The following is a 20249-nucleotide window of genomic DNA, read 5'->3' on the forward strand; positions in this document are numbered from 1 at the left end:
TATTATGTTCTCTATACAATTTACTTGTGTTTCCTATATTTTATCAAATATATACATTAACTGCAAATCACTTCAATAATTGCTCTACACTTACAGTAAACGTTTTGTGGATTATGGGGGAAGCAGAAATGTATTCAATCTTTGGATTCACCAAGACAACTGATTTGGAAAATAGTACTTTTTAAAAAAAAATCATTTAATGCTTGCCTAAAAGTAACAATCAAAAATATGTTTACAAGGTGATTGTTTATAATCAAAGTGTGAATAGGGCTTCACTAAAAATTGTAAGTCTACCCATAACTACTACCATTACCACTATATTAACATCCAAACTCTGAATTCAATCTGTTTAATCAGGTGCTCCTGAAATTCCTTTCTTATACTTTACTCAGCCTTGGGCATCCTTATAGGCAAGACCTAGTCTTCTGCAGTCTTGGTCGTAACCATGTGTGCTTATCTAGATAATTTACCCTTTTGCCAGATTCCCACACAAACCTAAATCACAGCAGACAGTTTTTTCTCTATATATGTCTTATCATCTCCACTTACTTCCTTTCCTTTAAATGTGAACTTCTTTTTTCCATTCCTTTATATTCAGTTTGCTAGTAAAATAACCTATATTGTTATACATATGGCCATATATAATTATAATATATAATTACTGTCCATCTGGTAGTTACACTCTATTGAGAATCCTATAGCAAATGCTGTATAATTGCAGCAACAGACAAACAAACACTGTAACATAATGAAGGAACATTTAAATATACAAAATAACAAAGAATGATAGTAGTTCTAATTTCATTCAAGTCCATTAAACATTCTAGAGATCTGTCCTTATTAATATAGCAAACTCTGTGCTGAAATAAACCATAACTAAAGAAGAAATTCAATTAATGGCTATACAGACAGTATAGTAATCATCAAAGACCCGAGTCTGAGACTTCTGCAGTCATACCATCAGCCATGTCCCTCTGTGTGATACTCAATAGCTTCCAAGGGGATGATAATAACCTCTATCAGACCTTTTATTTCCTATTATCTATCTATCTAAACATGGCAACAATTGCCTGTCTGGCAGTTATACTCTATTTGGCGCATTCCAAATTATCATTTGTGATGCACCATCTATTGGAATATATTTCCTATTTGCATCATAATCACAGATTATAATAATCTGCACAAACATTGTCAAGTGGTGTAACAGCAATTTTTGCAATTATATGGGGAAAAAACAACTCAATACTGACATATTATAGCAAAAATATCTATTAATTAAACAACTTACTCTGTGACTCGGAAGAAATCCATAAGTTCAGCTGCTGTGGCCTTATTCCAAAAAGTAAATAAGGCATCTGGAAAGAATAAAAATGATGAGCACTTTGTTTTATTTTGTGCTAATAATGCACCTTTGAAAGAGGCATTCTGTTATAGAGGAGTGAGGCAAATCAGGCTCAAATAAAGCAATCCTTAAATAAATGAATTAAGCTGAATAATGTATACATTTCTATTACATCTGTCATAAACGGGGGCTTTACGAAAATCTTACCTTCAGACATGCTCTTCAGAATGTAGAGGAAACACATTAGCAGATTCTTTATTTCTGATTGGTCCAATTTGTCACAGCGAACTACAGTGCCACCAAGAGCCAAGCTCTGTTGATTCTGTAAGAGCAGAAAGAGAAATGAAAAATGTAGAAGAGATGGAAGGTTAGGTGTACCAGGTCATGTACAACTCATAAGTACGTCACTGCAACAATAAATGCATATCAAAGAAATTTCCACAACAACCAATCAGTTAGTCTGCAATACATGCAAAGTAAAGGTACCTTCAGTACAAGGATTCTGAAAGTAACACAACTGAAATGTACTGTGAAATAAACTGCCATGATCTCCCCAGATCAAGTTATTCAAAATAAAACAGCTTTGCTATCATTCATGATATGTAGCTAATAATAAATTTGAAAATTCAATGGCAGCACAAGCAATAAACAGTAACAAATATTTTTATGCTGCTTGAATCATTCAAATGAAGTGTAAAACACAAATATTGGAAATATGGAAATTTTCATCTAATTTAAGAATAGTTACTATATATTAGAGAATAAAATATTACAGAAGGTAAGGTAGAAGAGATGCTTTTGTGCATGAGTGATTTTATTTTTTAGCACACAATTGATGAAAGTCTGAGATGAAAATAAAAACCAGAACTGGACTTCAATACTACAGGGAAGAAAGTGGCACAGGGAGACAGCAACTTCCTTTATGAAAAGTATACTAATAAAGCACAATCGAAATGAAATAGTAGAATAATCAAACATCTAAGATTACAACATAATTACGCTTTTTTATCCATTTATATAAATAGACTCAAAAATGTAAAACTAAACTCTGCAAAATCGCAGTTGGTTAAAATGCTTTTTTAAAAATACAAAAGGCAAATAGGATAACTGCTCAATATGATACAGATATCTCAAACTCTCAAACCTGATCCAAATTTGAGCTCTTATTCATTCTGAAATACAAGATACATGTTTTCTTTACAGTAATAACGAAAATGGAATGGCAAATACAGTTGAACACCTTTACATGATTCAATTTCTTACTGGGCTAATCTGGAAACTCTCTAGTGCATGTTTTTGTGTTTACATCTGTCCCTTGAAACAGTCAGCATTGACTTTTTGTAGAAAATTAAACCTCTTCATTTTGGTATTGCACAGAGTCTAATGGTATGTAGCTCTGGGTCTCCTGTAACTTGTATGCACTATGTTAATTCAAAGCTCATTATAATCACTTTATACATAATACAGAAGTATGGTTGTCTTTATATGTTAAAAAAAGAACATCAAAAGTCCTTTAATATTAAAAATTTTGAGAAAGACTAAATACTGTATTTTGTATGAAGAAAGAGCACATAGATTATTTACCTAACTTTCATTTTATTACAAAACATGTAAAGCCTATCCCTCCTTTTTTATTAAAGATGTTTTTTTTATTTTCCTATTAATAACAGGATGTACAGATCCAACTTGCGAAAGTTGCAATCAAGTTTCAGCCTCAGTGAGCCATATGTTTTGGGCCTGCACCAAATTAACATCATTTTGGACCAAAATCTTTAAATGTGCTTCAGACAGTTTGGTGTAACAATCTCTCCTAATCCACTAACAGCTGTGTTTGGTATACTTCCAGATGGGAGATAAAGTGGAGAAGGACAAAGAAACTGTAATTGCCTTTACTACACTATTGGCACGTAGACTTATTTTGTTCAACTGGAAGACTCCTAACTCCCCTATTTGAAGTCAATTGGTAACTGATGTTATATATTATCTAAAATTGGAAAAAAATCCAATTCTCACTTAGAGGATCTGTACAAAACTTTTTCAAAACCTGGCAGGATCTAATCAATAACATTTCAGAATAAGCATTTAAATTGAGGAAGCAGATTTTCTCCCATCTTTTTTATTCTAATTATTTTGATTCATTTGTTTATTTACATATTTTTACCATTATTAAAGTTTTACTCTGCTGGCCTAGCTCTCTTTCTCATTGGTGGGGCTTGAGTTTGTTTGAACCTAGTTTTGTTAATCTTGACTTGCTTGTATAGAATGTTATTTGATTTTAATAAAATGAATAAAACGTTTTTAAAAAAAAATAACTGGATTTTCAATCATTAAAAAAATATTCTTAGCTATGTCATACATTCTACTTGAACAAAACTGCTTTTAAGTTATTTTAGTAGAGGTGTTTTGAGAAAATATTTGAGAATTTGTAATTATGTTTATAATTGACAGTAGTTATATAAATAAAATGCAAAATGGAAAGTAAGTACTATAATAAGAAAACATAACAATCTCCAATGCACTTAACTCAGTTCAAGGTTGTGGAGGCCTATCCTGGCACAACTGGGTAGGCAAGAAAATGTCTTGGATGGGGCACCAGTCAATGCTGGGTGCACACAAGCACACAAATAAACACACACATAGAGGGTCAATTTGGAATTAAGAATTTTTCCTAGTAAGTATGTCTTTGGGAATATGGTAAGAGCTCCAGAGTACCTGGAGGAAAAAACACAAAGTCACCAGCAGAACATACACAATCTATGTAGATAATGAAAATTCTGTTGACAATTCTGAACTCTGGATCTGTGCCTCCATGCTAGCTAATAAACATATAGTTGAACTAAAATAAGAATGTGAAAGTGTTTTAAACTAAAATGAGGTTTAATTCAATGTGTACAGTGCCCACAATACTGTCAACACCTGGGATATCATTCAAATATAAACACACTCAGATTTTCATTCTGTATTTAAGGAAGCCAAAACTGTCAACAGTATAACATGCTAACAGTTTTACAACACCAAGTAACACAATGCAGCAGGTCCCAAAAATATGTGTTAAAGATGTTCAACTGTACAAATGCAATATACCTATACTTTACATTTCATGTGAAAGGTTCACTTTTTAATTAATATGTATTCAACTTCCAATTTCATTATGAGCCCTCAGAAACTGAACGGAAGCTGCTGTACATCTGTGACAAAACACACCTCAGCAATTCACACCCCACCTCCTTTTTATGAGCACTTAAGGGGAACACAAGCTACACTGCAAAGGGGAAAGAGAAAGGTGTTGTACTTGTAGAGAAAAAGCAGCATGCAAGATATTCTCAGGCAAGGCTGGAACAGTGAGCAGGGAAAAGTCCATGGTAACACGGTTTCTCCGGGCAGTGTGGATGCTTTCTTCACTTTCGCCACTGTGGCGCAGTACATTAGCTGAGTGCCTCCGGAGAAGTTTCTCTTTCTGCCAGCAGGAAGGCGTGGGAGGGTCAACGATACAATTAAATGTTAGCTCATTTCAACAGACTACCACTACTGTATAACAAAGGAAATAATATATCAATACAAGACTCAGTAACCTACTTCACCTGCTGGGAAATGACCACAAAAACACAAGTGCAGGGTATAAATGCATTAGAAAATGTTCTTGGAATAGTTCCACACTATACAAGTTAATCTGAATTTGACTCTATACTATCTCAAATGTAATAAAAAAGTAATAATGACAAGATATTTTTCCATTCTTTACTTGCAAACACTGTAATGTATAAACATTCTGAAATGGAAATAGCTAATTGCAATTTAAAAGCTAAATAAATATAATAAAAGAAAAAAATGTGAAAAAAATACAAAAATAAATGTAAGATCATATAAGAAATACTTTCCATAATTATGGAAAAGTAAACACATATTGCCATTTGACTTGGTTGATTCTTAACTCATGACATTTTTCCATTTGGTAAAATCAGAAAATTTTAAAATAGAAAATAAAAGTTATGTTATTTCATGTATTAAGAAACAACATTACATATAAGTATTTGTGAGGATTACTGAGAATTAATTTTACGTAAATCTTATCTGGCTTGCAAATCTGTTTTTGTAAAGCATTTATAAAAGGAATACAACATTAAGCAATATATTTGTGAGTAAATGGATTGTCAGTTACTGAAAAATTTGATTTAATTAGCACTTTGCATGAAACTAATTTTAAATCACTGGATTTTTACCAAGACAGAAAACACATTATGGTCAATAAAACAAATTAAGAACCAAAAATGATACAAAATTAAAACTTTTGCATTCTACTTACTACATTTTAAAACCTGCTGCTTAAGAGATTTTACAAATAAGAGACTCATGAAACACAACACTGCATTAGGAGAAAAACATCTGTACTTTTCAGCATACTGTTGAAAAAAATCTATCTGAGCTAGATAAAACAACACTTTGCCAGAAATTAAGCTGCAACTAAAAGAATCATTTAGGTTGTTAGAAATCTAAATTTGTTGTGCTGTCTCAATAACACAACCCAGTCCTTTGTTCCTTTTACATCTGACAGTGTCATAATATTATCTATAGACCTGAACTTGACCCTTTCCATCTAAACAGTTATACCAAATATTATGACATGTTATTCACTAAAACCATAAAGTAAAACATAGGTTGTAAGGGAAACTTCTACTGTATTATACCTTGTCCAGGGAGTTGCTCTTGTCACAGTTTTTTTCAGGTAAACTGTTGCCAGAGTCAGTGCTAATGAGGGATCCTCTAGAATCCGCATGTCGTACAGAATTGATGTTCGGCGTAGAGGATGTGTGAGGAGATGCTGCAAATTAAACATATATCAAAGGTTTGAAGAGTAACCTATTATGATTAAAAAGCCAAGAAATATTGACAGTTCCTTATTTACAATCCTTGAGATCTGATGTATTTCAGAATTCAGTTTTTATTTCCTAGTGCAGTCATGGATACACCTTATGGGTAAGGGTAAGAAGATGTTTGCACCAAATGCCAAAATATATTGGGCAAGGTTGAGTTTAGAAGGAAAATAAATATCGTGGGTGAGCAATGGACCTTTTATCTGATGTATGCGGTTTACGTTACATGAGTGGAAAAGTGTAAATATTAAGCATATGCAAAGAATACTCCAAAGAGTAAATAGTCTATCTTTCATTAACTACTTAAAAAAGAGGAGGTGAGCCTCACTGCTGTTGTGACAGCTACAAAGAATAGTCCATTTAAATTTGATGCGCTGTTTCTTCAAGGAAATTTAACTATGCTCATTAGATCTGGGGTGAATGTGTATTAATGTATGCTACAATTGGCTGATGCTCTGCCTTCTGTTGATCTAGCATGTTTTTTCACAAAAGCCACTCATCTTTTTTCCATTACAGTCAATTTGAATGCTATTTGCAAGAATGCCATGCATTAAGTAAAGAATAATAAAACAGGAAATAATGCATCACACCTTTTGCACAGACCCATTCTCATAGTGATAAAATTTTGGAAAGATTATATACTATAAAGTGTAGGTAAATATTTGCAGTTGTCTTAAATATGACGTAGTTCAATGCACATGAGAACATGCATGATGCCTAGGGGGAGATGGCTTGCCTGGAGATTTTAATTTCCTCTTCTCTATTGTCAACTGCCCATAGCTCAAATACATATACAGTCGATTCCGGTTAATTGGACCACCAGTTAATCGGACCAGCCGCTTATTCGGACCGAATCCTAAAGAACCGAAACAGATCATATTACATAAGCCTAATATTGTTCGCTTATTTGGGCCAAAATTCCGTTTAATCTGACCAAAGAACGTGACAGAGAATAAGAAAAAGAAGCCACAAGTCGTCCGCAGAAAGCGGATGTAAAGCGGGTCAACGACATCGGAATGATGATCCCTGGGCTCCCCAGGAAAATTTATGCTTTTATCAAAGGTCAGGAAGTCGGAAAATTTGTACCAAGTGCAAACCAGTGGGGTTGAACATGCCTGCCCTTTCTTTCCTAAAATGGACCGCCCAGTAGCCGGCGACATGAAGTCGAGTGTAAACAAGTGCAGTGCGTCAACAGAATGCGTCAAATCACACTAGACAAGTTCTTCAAACGTTGACTGGAATTTGGTAAAGTAACCTTTTTTATTGTGCTTCACATGATGAGTGTTGTGTAGATCATTTCGAAGAATTTGTAGATTTCTTTTTCAATAAACAAAGTTGTAAGCAACCGTACATGTACATGTACGTAGTTCTTGTTTGTACGTTCACCATACGTGTGTGCAGCACAATAAAAGTCATAATGACATTTTAATATGTTACTTATAGCACGTCCTGTCTTGGTTGCACATGGATAGGGCATGTTTGTGTAATCGGACCAGCCGATTATTAGGACTAAAATGATCACGTCCCGATTTGGTCCGATTAACAGGAATCGACTGTATTAGGATTTTTACTGCTTGTTTTAACTAATCTTCATCTTTGTGTGCGTCTATTATGAAATTAGTAATAAGGAAACCATTTACTGTGCCTGCACTTAGTGGAGAGTACTATACAAAAATAAATAAACTGAATTGAAATGAACTTTTAATTTTTTAAAGAGCTGAACTGAAGTCATTCTAAATCTACCAAGACTCATTTTCAAAAGAGACATCATGAAATGAACAATAACTGTGCACCATCTACATCGGGTCATTTTTGGTACCCCTGGGTTGCAGCAAGCTAAAAAAAAAAGCAACAAAAAATACTTTTCTATGCTTTTTATATATTGGAAATACCAACATTGTTCACAAAGAGTTCCATTTCAACTATAAACACCTGACAAAATCTGAGACCACTTCAGCAAAATTCTTACAGGTGGCTCTGTAAATGCTGCAATGAGCTGGACCTTACAATAGTAAAATTTCACCCTTGTATTTAATTTACTTACATCACTATCTAAACATACATCTCTAGGCTAGACTTTTCATGGTGACGTACCTGTACCAGAGATAACCCCAAAAACATCTTTGTGTAGGCTGCTGTCAGCATGGCTTGGCTGTTTCTGAGGAGTTGACTGGGAATTTCCAAGAGAGTCCTCTTTTGTGTTCTAAAAAGCACAATACAAAACAATAGTATAGCTAAGAAGGCACATACACATGTGAAATCAGTGCATTACCAAGGAGTGATGTGTGTTGTGTGCTGTACCTGATTTGAATTGTTCACTGGGAAAGGAGAGACTTCTTTCACATTGATGCGATGCACATTTTCTTGCAACAATCCTAGAAGTGGTAAGTACAAAGTGGCTAGTCGTGCTTGCTGGCTCTATAAAGAAAGTGAAATAAATAATGAATTTAATTATAAGTGTAATGAACTGATGTCTTAAGATACTTAACATGTTTTTCCACTAGCAAACTTAATTATTCAGCATTGCATCAACTGTTAGCTGCTTTCATTTTACATTTCAGCCAGTAATACCTATTTATAAGTTAGAGTGACATATAGCAAGTTTGGAGTGGTTGATTAATTTATTGGAGAAAACTAACTGCTGGAGGATTACCTACTCCATGAGGTAAAATAGCCTAGATTATGTCTGTGCAATATGTGAGGAAGAAAATCATTATGCACTTTCAGCAGGGAAAGGTTGCAGGGAACCTGTCTTATTTAAATGCTTGTAAAAAATGTTAAGCTGAGGCTTGTGACTTTAACAGTTAACATGTTTCATGTCTGGGCAAAAGTAATTTAATCAATCAACCAGACAACAGGAACATACCAGTTGTCCCAATTTTTGACGGATGCAATATCTTGTATAAGGTAGTCAGTATGACGCTTTAAATTTAAAGGATTTTAAATAAGCATTAGGAGAGAGAGAGAGAGAGAGAGAGAGAGAGAGAGAGAGAGAGAGGAACAACTGCTGAAGAGAAGGCATTTTTGCCACTTACAGATTGCTTCCTCCACTCAAAAATATCACATATGTTTTAAGAAAATAAAGACTGCAACAACCAAAGCTAGAGCCACCTGAAACAAAGCTTGCTGTGTGACTGTGATTTGAATTGTTGAGGTTGTATTTTCTGCCTATCAAATCATTACACCTGGATTCTCCTTCAAATAAACACAAGTAATAACTGAAATGGTTTGAGTATTGCTTTGCTTAAGTGACACCGATGACAGTTAATTAAACAAACTGTGTCCATTTAGGTTATGCACAGTCAGAGGTGGTGATTAGTCCTTGGCTTTTACTAGACTGTGTAGCCCTTTCAAAGTTAGCCATTGGGATACAAAAGCACAACCGGAGTAGTGGTTCCTGGCTTTTGCTAGGGAATTTCTTAAGTGTAGCCATTTCTGGGGAAGGAATCTGAAGGTGGATTGAAACAAAAGTGAATCCTAGCAGGAATGCCTCACTAGAGGAGTGGCTTCCAGCCCCTGGTATTGCCTTGAAGTTGTGGTAGTCAGCCTTAGCCAGTATTGAAATATTCTTGCTTTGTATTTCGGCTTATATGTGCTGAGTAAATGTTGAATAGGCACGTTTTGCAGGACATATGTGCATAATAAGGCTAAAAGTTTTTACATTTCAAGTGTTAACTAGTTCACCAATATAGAAAGAACCTCAAGGGTTAAAGTGCCTTTCCTAGACACTTTCACGCCATAAAGCAGGGACCAACACCTGCTATTAGAGTTAGGGATGTACTTACTTTTTCCACAGGCAAAAATGGTGTGTCTCTTTATTTTTCATTTAATAAATTGTGAAGTCAAATTTTCATTGCTTTCTTCTCAATTACATCACCTTATTCTAAAGATACTATTTAAACTGAAAATTAAATCTTAATATGTTAGTCAGTCAGTCATTCTCCAACCTGCTATATCCAAACACATGGCCACGGGGGTCTGCTGGAGCCAATCCCAGCCAGCACAGGGCACAAGGCAGGAACAAACCCCGGGCAGGGCGCCAGCGCACTGCAGGGCACACACACATACTCACACACACACCAAGCACACACGAGGGACAATTTATGATCGCCAATGCACCTAACCTGCATGTCTTTAGACTGTGGGAGGAAACCGGAGAACCTGGAGGAAACCCACACAGACATGGGGAGAACATGCAAACTCCATGCAGGAAAGACCCAGTAAGCGAACCCACGTCTCCTTACTGTGAGGCAGCAGTACTACCACTGTGGCACCATGCCACCCATCTTAATATATCCACATGTTAAAAAAGAAAACAACATTTTATGGGATGTACGTAAAATTCAACAGCTGCAGTATTAAACTTGTATTTAAACAATATTTTGGCAATTTTTACATTATACCCATGTATCAGTATAGTTACACCCACATCCATGAATGTATAAAATAAGTGAACCCCTCTGTGAAATAAAATACAAGATGTACTGAAACTGATCTGTACCTGCTTCTAGTATGGCTTATATTAAATGATAAAATGATTAACAAAAAAGAAAATATTACCTTCTAGTTTAAGAAGATACTAAGCTTTACATATCATAAGTAAAGAAATTTTGAAATGTTAACATTTTACAAATGTAAACTGCACTGAAATAATTTTCTGCTTTTCCTGAACAAGTGAAATAGATTAAGGATTCTCAGTGTGCTGCTTGGCCAATACTGTTTTATGATTCACTAGATGAGCACGGCCATTCTGTGCTTGTGAAAAAAAGGCTAAAGTGATTTGCACTGCTCAGTTGTAAATGAACTACATGCTGTTTTTTGTCAGATTATAATCATTTAAACTGCCATTGACCCTCACCTTGAAGATTACAAGATATACAGGTATACATAAATTCATCAGTATACCGGATAAAAATCCACTGTCTTCTGCTGACACACAACAAACTAAAAATTATCTATTGTCAAAAACACAAAGTCTCCAAGGAAAAATAAACAAAGAATGGTTTAAGTAACAAATTAATCACAACTACAATTCAAAGCCTTTAAATGTTAATACATGATTTGAGTGAATCATGCTTTAAAAAAATGGAGGAAGGACAACAAAAATAAGGCACACCATTTGTTATTTATAAAGATCCCAAAGTATGGTAGAAAAGCTCAAAACATAAGAATTAATATTTTGTACTAAATTAATGAAAGTTGTATAATAGTAACTAATTGGTCTCAGCGATTCAACATAGAGTGCATACAGAAAGCATTCACAGCGCATCACTTTTTCCACATTTTGTTATGTTATGGCCTTATTCTAAAATGGATGAAATTCATTTTTTTCCTCAGAATTCTACTGTACACACAACACCCCATAATGACAAAGTGAAAAAAGTTTACTTGAGGTTTTTGCAAATTTATTAAAAATAAAAAAACTGAGAAATCACATGTACATAAGTATTCACAGCCTTTGCTCAATACTTTGTCGATGCACCTTTGGCAGCAATTACAGCCTCTAGTCTTTTTGAATATGATGCCACACGTTTGGCACACCTATTCTTGGCCAGTTTCGCCCATTCCTCTTTGCAGGACCTCTCAAACTCCATCAGGTTGGATGGGAAGCGTCGATGCACAGCCATTTTAAGATCTCTCCAGAGATGTTCAATTGTAATCAAGTCTGGGCTCTGGCTGGGCCACTCAAGGACATTCACAGAGTTGTCCTGAAGCCATTCCTTTGATATCTTGGCTGTGTGCTTAAGGTCGTTGTCCTGCTGAAAGATGAACCGTCGCCCCAGTCTGAGCTCAAGAGCGCTCTGGAGCAGATTTTCATCCAGGATGTCTCTGTAAATTGCTGCAGTCATCTTTCCGTTTATCCTGACTAGTCTCCCAGTTCCTGCTGCTGAAAAACATCCCCACAGCATGATGCTGCCACCACCATGCTTCACTGTAGGGATGGTATTGGCCTGGTTTCCTCCAAATGTGACGCCTGGCATTCACACCAAAGAGTTCAATCTTTGTCTCATCAGAACAGAGAATTTTGTTTCTCATAGTCTGAGAGCCCTTCAGGTGCCTTTTGGCAAACTCCAGGCGGGCTGCCATGTGCCTTTTACTAAGGAGTGGCTTTCGTCTGGCTACTCTACCATATAGGCCTGATTGGTGGATTGCTGCAGAGATGGTTGTCCTTCTGGAAGGTTCTCCTCTCTCCACAGAGGATCTCTGGAGTTCTGACAGAGTGACCATCGGGTTCTTGGTCACCTCCCTGACTAAGGCCCTTCTCCCCTGATCGCTCAGTTTAGATGGCCGGCTAGCTCTAGGAACTTCTTCCACTTACGGATGATGGAGGCCACTGTGCTCATTGGGACCTTCAAAGCAGCAGAAATGTTTCTGTAACCTTCCCCAGATTTGTGCCTCGAGACAATTCCTTTGACTTCATGCTTGGTTTGTGTTCTAACATGAACTGCCAACTGTGGGACCTTATATAGAGAGGTGTGTGCCTTTCCAAATCATGTCCAATCAACTGAATTTACCACAGGTGGACTCCAATTAAGCTGCAGAAACATCTCAAGGATGATCAGGGGAACCAGGATGCACCTGAGGTCAATTTTGAACTTCATGGCAAAGGCTGTAAATACTTATGTATATGTGCTTTCTCAATTTTTTTTATTTTTAAAATATTTGCAAAAATCTCAAGTAAACTTTTTTCACATCGTCATTATAGTGTGTTGTGTGTAGAATTCTGAGGAAAAAAATGAGTTTAATCAATTTTGGAATAAGGCTGTAACATAACAAAATGTGGAAAAAGTGATGCGTTGTGAATACTTTCCGGATGCACTGTATTGATGGCACTTACAATAATCACAATTCATTACCAAATGTTTATTATAATTATTTTTAAGAGCAGGATTTTAAATTAAGGAAGTACTCATCATTGCCTTATCCATTTCTCCAGTTGTTCTCACCTACCTGTAAATAATTAAATACCTACAGGGAAGTAAACTGGGTGATGTTATTCTTTTAAAATAATAAATCTAAGATAGCAGCTATTATTCTTGTTTTCTAGGGAAAGAGATGATATTCCCGTCATTCTGATTCCTCACCTTTGATGCGTATCTGTCATCAAAACTATGCTTCATCATTAAACTTTTCAGTACACTAATTGCAATCTGGCGGACTTCTCGGAACTCTTGAAGTGCACTGCCTGTTTCACGCAGGAGGAGACCAACCAAGAAATGATTTTTACAGAAGTCATCTGTCAACGAGTAATCCAGCTGGAGGTCTGAAGGGAATAAAATGGAAAGCTTGTTAACATGAGAAACATTTTCCAGACCTTCAAGAAGTTGTAGCACTGATGTATTTATAAAAAGCAAAACCTAATCTCTAGAGACAGGCACCAGCCACAGAAAAACAGTTAAGCAGTTAAAATGAACTCTCACCAAGTTCATAAAAACTACTGTGAACCTAAAGCACTTACATGGATTTATAAAGTTTTGTTTACTTGTGTTTAACTAAAAAGGTTAGTAAAGCAGATGAATCATGCATAAAATAAAAATCCTGTGGTTTAATGTGTTGTGTACATAAACTGTAATTATTGCATTTTTGGATTACATTGAAACATAGAATTATCACTTAGTAAGCCTAAGATGATAATAACACATAAGTAACATCTAAATATTCATGAGTTAATATAAAATTGACCTATTTGTATGTAATAATTAACATTCCCTAAACAGCATACATAAAGAGGAATGTAATTTTAACAAGTAATTTTCATTAGGTGAAACAGTGGTTAGCTCTGATGCCTCACTGGTCTGGCATTCTAGGTTTATATTACATGTTCACTTATTGTATCTGTGGAGTTTACATGTTCTTCCTATTTTTAATCAGCTACTCTATTTTTTCCACTCGTATCTCTAAGCCATACTTGATCATTGGTAATTCTAAATTGGTCCCATGTAAGTGCGTACAAGTGCCGGCAACTGATCTATGATTGGGTCTGGATTAATAAGCAGGTTTCATTTCACTGTGACACAGGAAATTACACTGTTCAGTAGGAGACTAAAAGAACAAAGCAGTAACAAAAATATGCTAAACACTGTATGTAAATATGTTGAATAAACAAAAATAAAGGATTTAAAGAAGCAAAACAAACAAAGAATAATATAGAAAACACCAATGTGTCACATTAACTACTTAATCAATGTGTTCATTATTTTTTGTCAATACAGTTAATTCATGTAGAGGATGTTCTATTTTTTAAAATAAAACTAACATTTTCTACACAAAATGTAGGACTGTTTGAAAAATTTCTTTGGACAAATTGCACTATATTAGCAATCCACATATATTCAGTATTTTATACTGTGCAAAAATGGTGTCCTATTGTACGTATTATTATCTACATTTATTATTAATGTGCTATTCTAAATGATGCAACATGTGAAATTTTGCACCGCACTTAATCTTAATTGTGCATGTTTAATTATGTAAGCAATACAGTGTCGTGGTTAACAGGTTTTTTCAAATTATTTTTACTGCTGTTGGAGGATCACTAATTACATACAGTACTAATGATTTCAAACCACCTAGACTTTAAAACAAGATTTGACAACAATCAAACAGCCAGTTGTAAAACAAATCTCAAACTTTAAAATAGTTAGTTGACAACAAAAAAAACTGAAACAACAGAGGCAATTTAGCACATATTAACATAAACACATTGATGAACTGTAAATGTCAGTGCAGTTCACTGCAGAAAAGTTACGATTACAAAGATAGCTATAAATAGGATTACTTAATTAAATACATATTCCTAATGTTAAATAAACAATGTTATCCATGAGAATCATTGCACTTAAACTATCCATAAAATGTAACAGGGTGATAAGATTATGTGACAAAGACTGGAATAAAGATGTGGTTATGGCAGAGGCAATTTCCCAAAAAGGCCATTTTAAAATGGTAACAAGAAAAGAAACAAACAAAAATAATGAAGCCAAGCAGCAAATAAGCACTTCATTAACAAATAAAGTTAATTTGCATGTTAGACAGAATCAGAAACTCATGAATGACTATGGCAACACACCAGATGCTATTTTCAAGAGAAATCACCACAAATCACAATTAAGGTGGTATTTTCTGAAATGGATGTAGTGGTACACAAGTGGTACAAATTAATACCTCATAAACCACCAATATGGGCTGTCATTGGCTAATCTCTCCAAAACAAAAAAAAAACTACTGTTTGCAATGAAAACATTAGACACAGCATAAGTGATGTACCTGATGTTGTCAAAAAAGGACATATCCACCTTGAGAGATACATTTCAAATCTAAGAACAATCTACTTTAATATCCCATGAAATAAACAGAATATAACATTCTACAATAGATGTACGTTTCACTGTACACTAGAAAACATCTATATACTTTTAAAAGCTAGTCGTGAAAGATAAAACTTCTTGTTTCGCTATCGTTAACATTTTATGACCATGTTCAAAACTTCCTGCATTTGAAAATTAATGGCCTTAATCAGCCAATCCTATGCATAAACCACACATTCAGGAATCTGTTATGTTAATAATAGAGCATGTTTATTCAACACAGAATAAATTTAAAAAAAAATTCATATAAATTACTAGAATCTAAAAAAGAAATTTTCTACAAAGTTTTAAAATTGCTGGGTTGTGAAATGTTATAAAACCCACAAATGAGTTTTTTGGTCAAGTACCTTACCTGTGCACTACACGGTGTTTACAATGGCTATAATTGAAATTGCTATATATGTAAAAATAACAAATGCAACCTGCACACTGCAATGAAAACCTTTAACTTCACTCTTTTAATTATATTTTTTGTTCTTTATCTTCTTATTTGAGTCAACTACCTCCAAGACATACTATGAGTTGGGTGTATTTTAAAGCATCTGGAAATCTTGTATGATATTTGCTATACACAACAGGTGTTATGCGCTTCATCCAACCAACTAATCAATTCTTTATGCAAAGGTAACTACAGATATAATAAAGTAAGTAATTATTCTTAATGTAAACTTAAAAACATGTCACCCAGCAGAATCACAGCTCCTAAAGTACTGTATCTATAAAATGGAAGAGTATGAAAAGAAGTTACGAGACACAGACTAGAATACCTCAAAAGGCCACTTTGAAATGTTAACAAGAAAAAAACAAAAATACTGAAGCTATTTTAATTGTACTTAAGTAAAGTACCTTTTTGAGAAAAAATCACCTGTACATATTTTAAAGCATCTGGAAATCTTGAACAGATTTGACTCTGGAATATTTGCTATCTGTATACTTTTTATTAAGATTCTCTTCGGTTCTTATGTGTTTATGTGCTTCTGTTTCATTTACCCTTTGGTTTTGTGTGTCTGATATGTTGAGTTTTTATTGTACAGCACTTTGGTCAGCCTTCATGTTGTTTTTAAAGTGCTTTATAAATAAATAAATAAATCTACCTAAAACACCACCTCTCAATTCCTCTAGTCTTTGCACCTTAACACTAGAGTCCCTGAGGCCTACCAAAATATTTGTAATGCTGGGCCACCTTATATTCCCTTGCACCTCCTCATCAGCGTCTCTGTTTTGCAAATGTGTCAAACAGTACTGGCAGCAGGCAGCCTATAACAAAACAAGTTTTATTTTTTTAATTCAGTTTTATTCTTGAATAAAAGCACACTTGTCTTGTTTAGTTAAGCTGACAGGATTTTAAGGAGAGAGAAAAAAAAAACAGCAAAAAACTTGATGCTGTGAGAAAATAAAAAGCTAAAACTGCTGTTATTTATTCAGGATCTCAGTAGCACAAGGTGTGGTCTATGGCCGGCCAGTCATCCCGACCAATACCCTCAGGCTGCCAGATGGAGCCATCCCTGCAACGTGGAGAGGTCCTGAATTCCAGCAGGGCATCATGGACTATGGACTTTTAATATACAGCCCTACTGGATAACGTTGGGGCCGCTGCAGGGAGACACAGAGACGTTTGTTTTTCATACAGCCCAGAAGTACTTACAGGTCACGAGGACGGAAGAAATAAAGTGCTTCCAGGCTGACGAAGAAAAGAAGAGTTTTGATCTGAACCGGAAGTGCTAAGAAGTCACATGGACTGAGGGTTCAGAAGCACTTCCAGGTCACGGACTATAAAAAGGACTGTGGGAGATCCCAGAGTTCAGCTGAGCTGGGTGGAAGGGTGGCAACGCGTCTGGGAGTGTGGAGGATTATTGATAATTGTACTTATGTGGATTTATGAATATTGTGGAGAGGAGGGTGCTTTGTGCACTTTGTAATAGTAAAAAGTCATATATATGGAATTTAACCTGGTGTCTGGAGTCAAGTCTGAGGGTTCAAGGGAGCAATAGCGCCCCCAGTCTGTCACCAAGGCAACTGAAGCTTAATGATTAATTTGTACATTGTAATGAGCGTGGCAACAGAAGAGACTGGCAGACACACACATAGATCACTGTAGCTACTTGGCTCCACGTGGTTGAGAAGTGCTTCTTCTATCTGCTACAATATCCTTCTGTCATTTTGACTATCACATTTTTATATGGCATAATAACAGGAAACAGAGTTTAGATAAGAATTGTGGTCTAAGGATGCTTACTCTGTGTTAAAGCACTACAGCTATATTCTGGCATGGAATGTTTTGCATTTTCAATTAGACTATAATGTTAGCTTCCTTTAGTTATTCGTTTTAATTTGCAGTTATAAGGTATTTAGTGTGCAGCATCACCCACTGCTCTACTAGTGTTGTTAGACACATTTACTAATTTGAATGTTTTGAGTACTGAAATCTCCTGTGGCTCTTTGTTATCAACTCTTTTAGCGGCATTCCTTCTTGCCTATTTTTGACAGGGTTTCACAGATTGTTGACTTCAAACAAATATTTTACAAATCACATTCTCACAAACATAGCACCCAATTTTTTCAACCTCAAAACGACTCCTAGACTATCATAACTGAACAACAGCAGTTTCAGAATTTGGAGTATTTCGGATTATGGGTGCACAGCCTTGATATTGACTATACACACCAGGCATTACCCTTCACTCAACCAAAATAAAAATACATAGATCACTTTCTATCTTCATGAAACACTGGACGGTAGTAATAAATGTGAATTACTCCTTTAGTTTTACAATACTTAGAACCAAATAATGAAGCAGCAACACTTGCTGAGATTTGGGCAACAATTGTCAACACTATAAAGCTATTACATTTTTGCAATACCCAAGATGAAAATTTGGTTTTGAATAAGACACAGTACTGAGTCTATAGGATTATAGGTTCATTAGATCAATATTGTTATAAGTAAAGAGTACTGTACAATATATCATAGAAAGAAAGTTGTAAAATATTTTGTGTAAAATGCAGAAAACAAAAAACAAAAGCACTCTCATATTATATACATGAATAAAAAAAACTTGTTGATGACTCTAGGTTCAGAGATTTTAAAGTAAATATTGATGCATGAAAACATGTGCAACAAATACAAGACCACATTATATGTTTTTCCCAGGCATACTAGAGCATTGCTAATAAAAACAGCTGCCATGACTCACATAAGCTTTATTTAGCTGTTGTTCGCATGGGTGCACACATTAAGAATTACAAGCACTAACTCTGCCGATTTATTTGTTTTAATTGGCAACCTGTATAATGGCTAGCCATCTACAATGCAAATATCTTAATAAAACAAATACTGCCACATAACTAAACTTTTATAAAAATCAATCAAACTCACAGCTTTCTACTCTCTAGTAAGTGCATTGTAAATACAAAAACAATAGCTAACCTCACTCATAATACCTCCTGAAAATAAGCATCATTTTATAGAAAAACATGTATGGTAAAAGTATATTATATGAATCAAAAAGGGAAATAACTAAGGCTAATGGATTCAAATATGGAAAAATTCAAGTAAAAATAATAAGACATTCTATGACCTAAAGTATGTGCTACATTTTTGCCAGATTTCAGACATTTATTGTCTTGCAATTTACAGTTGGAGTAACAATACAAACAGAAAACTATGGAAGCATGAGGGAGCAGTCATTTCAGTGTGCAACCCTTAAAATAAAAGAGATTAAGCCAATCACAGTCCATATGCAATATAAGAGGTCTAAAATGCTTACCAGTCATAGATATGAATGATTATCAAACTAAGGCTGGGTCCAAAATGCACTATGTTGTAAAACGATTGTGCAATTTCTTTAAATGGTTTTGATATGGGGCTTGATATATCAAAACTCAAGAGAACTATATATCTTAAATGTAGACTAGTAAAACACATCATTATCTTATTTAATTCTTTATCTTTACCCTATTACTACGATGCAAAACAATATTCAATACAATATACCAATCTTAAATTAAAATAGTTGTAACATTGAGCATTCTGAACACATCCCCAGCAAACTGTTTCTGTGGTTTACGTAAAAACTGCAGTATTTTTTTTTTGATTTGTTGTCATGAATACATTTGTTTTTCCTTTTTTCACATCAAAACAAGCAAGTATCACACCTTACACCTACCTACAGGAGTATCATGTGACTCCACATTTGGTGAAAGAAAGGCTAATTTATAGAAAAGAAAAAAAGAGGAAACACAGTGGAATAAAACACAAAAGAAACTACTGTTAAAAAATAAATAACACATAATACTGTCATTATTAACACAAAAGAAATAAGTAAAATGGTGCATCTCTGCCTATTAAGTTGTTAGCCAGAGCAAAAAATGATTGATCTATGGAGTGAAGCACTGGGGTTCTAGGGTTTCAGATTTATGGATGCTTCTCCCACTGTACTCCTCCCCACTGATGCAACTAGAAGCTTGTTAAAGCAGATTTAGGAGATTGGTTTATAAAGATAAACTGCATCTACTGTATGAGTGCTAAAAAGAGCCAAAATAAAACGGAAAGAAAAAATTGCCAGAAATCAGCCAAATGCAAAGCATAGAATTTACTGAAAATGACTAATTATAGATGTTAATATTCTGTAGGAACTAAAAACTACTCAGTGACAAGACTGCTAGAAA

General features: G+C 34.8%; 1 protein-coding gene across 15 annotated transcripts in view; it reads right to left on the reverse strand.

Moving 5' to 3' along the window:
• The window catches only part of dock9b (dedicator of cytokinesis 9b), a 389040-nt gene that overhangs the window by 69527 nt on the left and 299264 nt on the right, over positions 1–20249 (reverse strand). For 8 of the 15 annotated variants that reach the window (XM_039744605.1, XM_039744606.1, XM_039744603.1 and 5 more), the window contains exons 31-36: positions 13299–13477; positions 8515–8631; positions 8308–8416; positions 6028–6161; positions 1550–1664; positions 1289–1355 (exon numbers count right to left, since the gene is read on the reverse strand). In XM_039744605.1, coding sequence (XP_039600539.1) covers positions 1289–1355; positions 1550–1664; positions 6028–6161; positions 8308–8416; positions 8515–8631; positions 13299–13477 — 721 coding nt within the window. Of the gene's footprint in view, positions 1–1288; positions 1356–1549; positions 1665–6027; positions 6162–8307; positions 8417–8514; positions 8632–13298; positions 13478–19747; positions 19790–20249 lie in introns of all 15 variants that reach the window. The other 7 variants (XM_039744596.1, XM_039744598.1, XM_039744591.1 and 4 more) reach the window with 1 other exon arrangement.

This window comes from Polypterus senegalus, chromosome 2 (genome assembly GCF_016835505.1).
Source record: "Polypterus senegalus isolate Bchr_013 chromosome 2, ASM1683550v1, whole genome shotgun sequence".
Taxonomy (NCBI): domain Eukaryota; kingdom Metazoa; phylum Chordata; class Cladistia; order Polypteriformes; family Polypteridae; genus Polypterus; species Polypterus senegalus.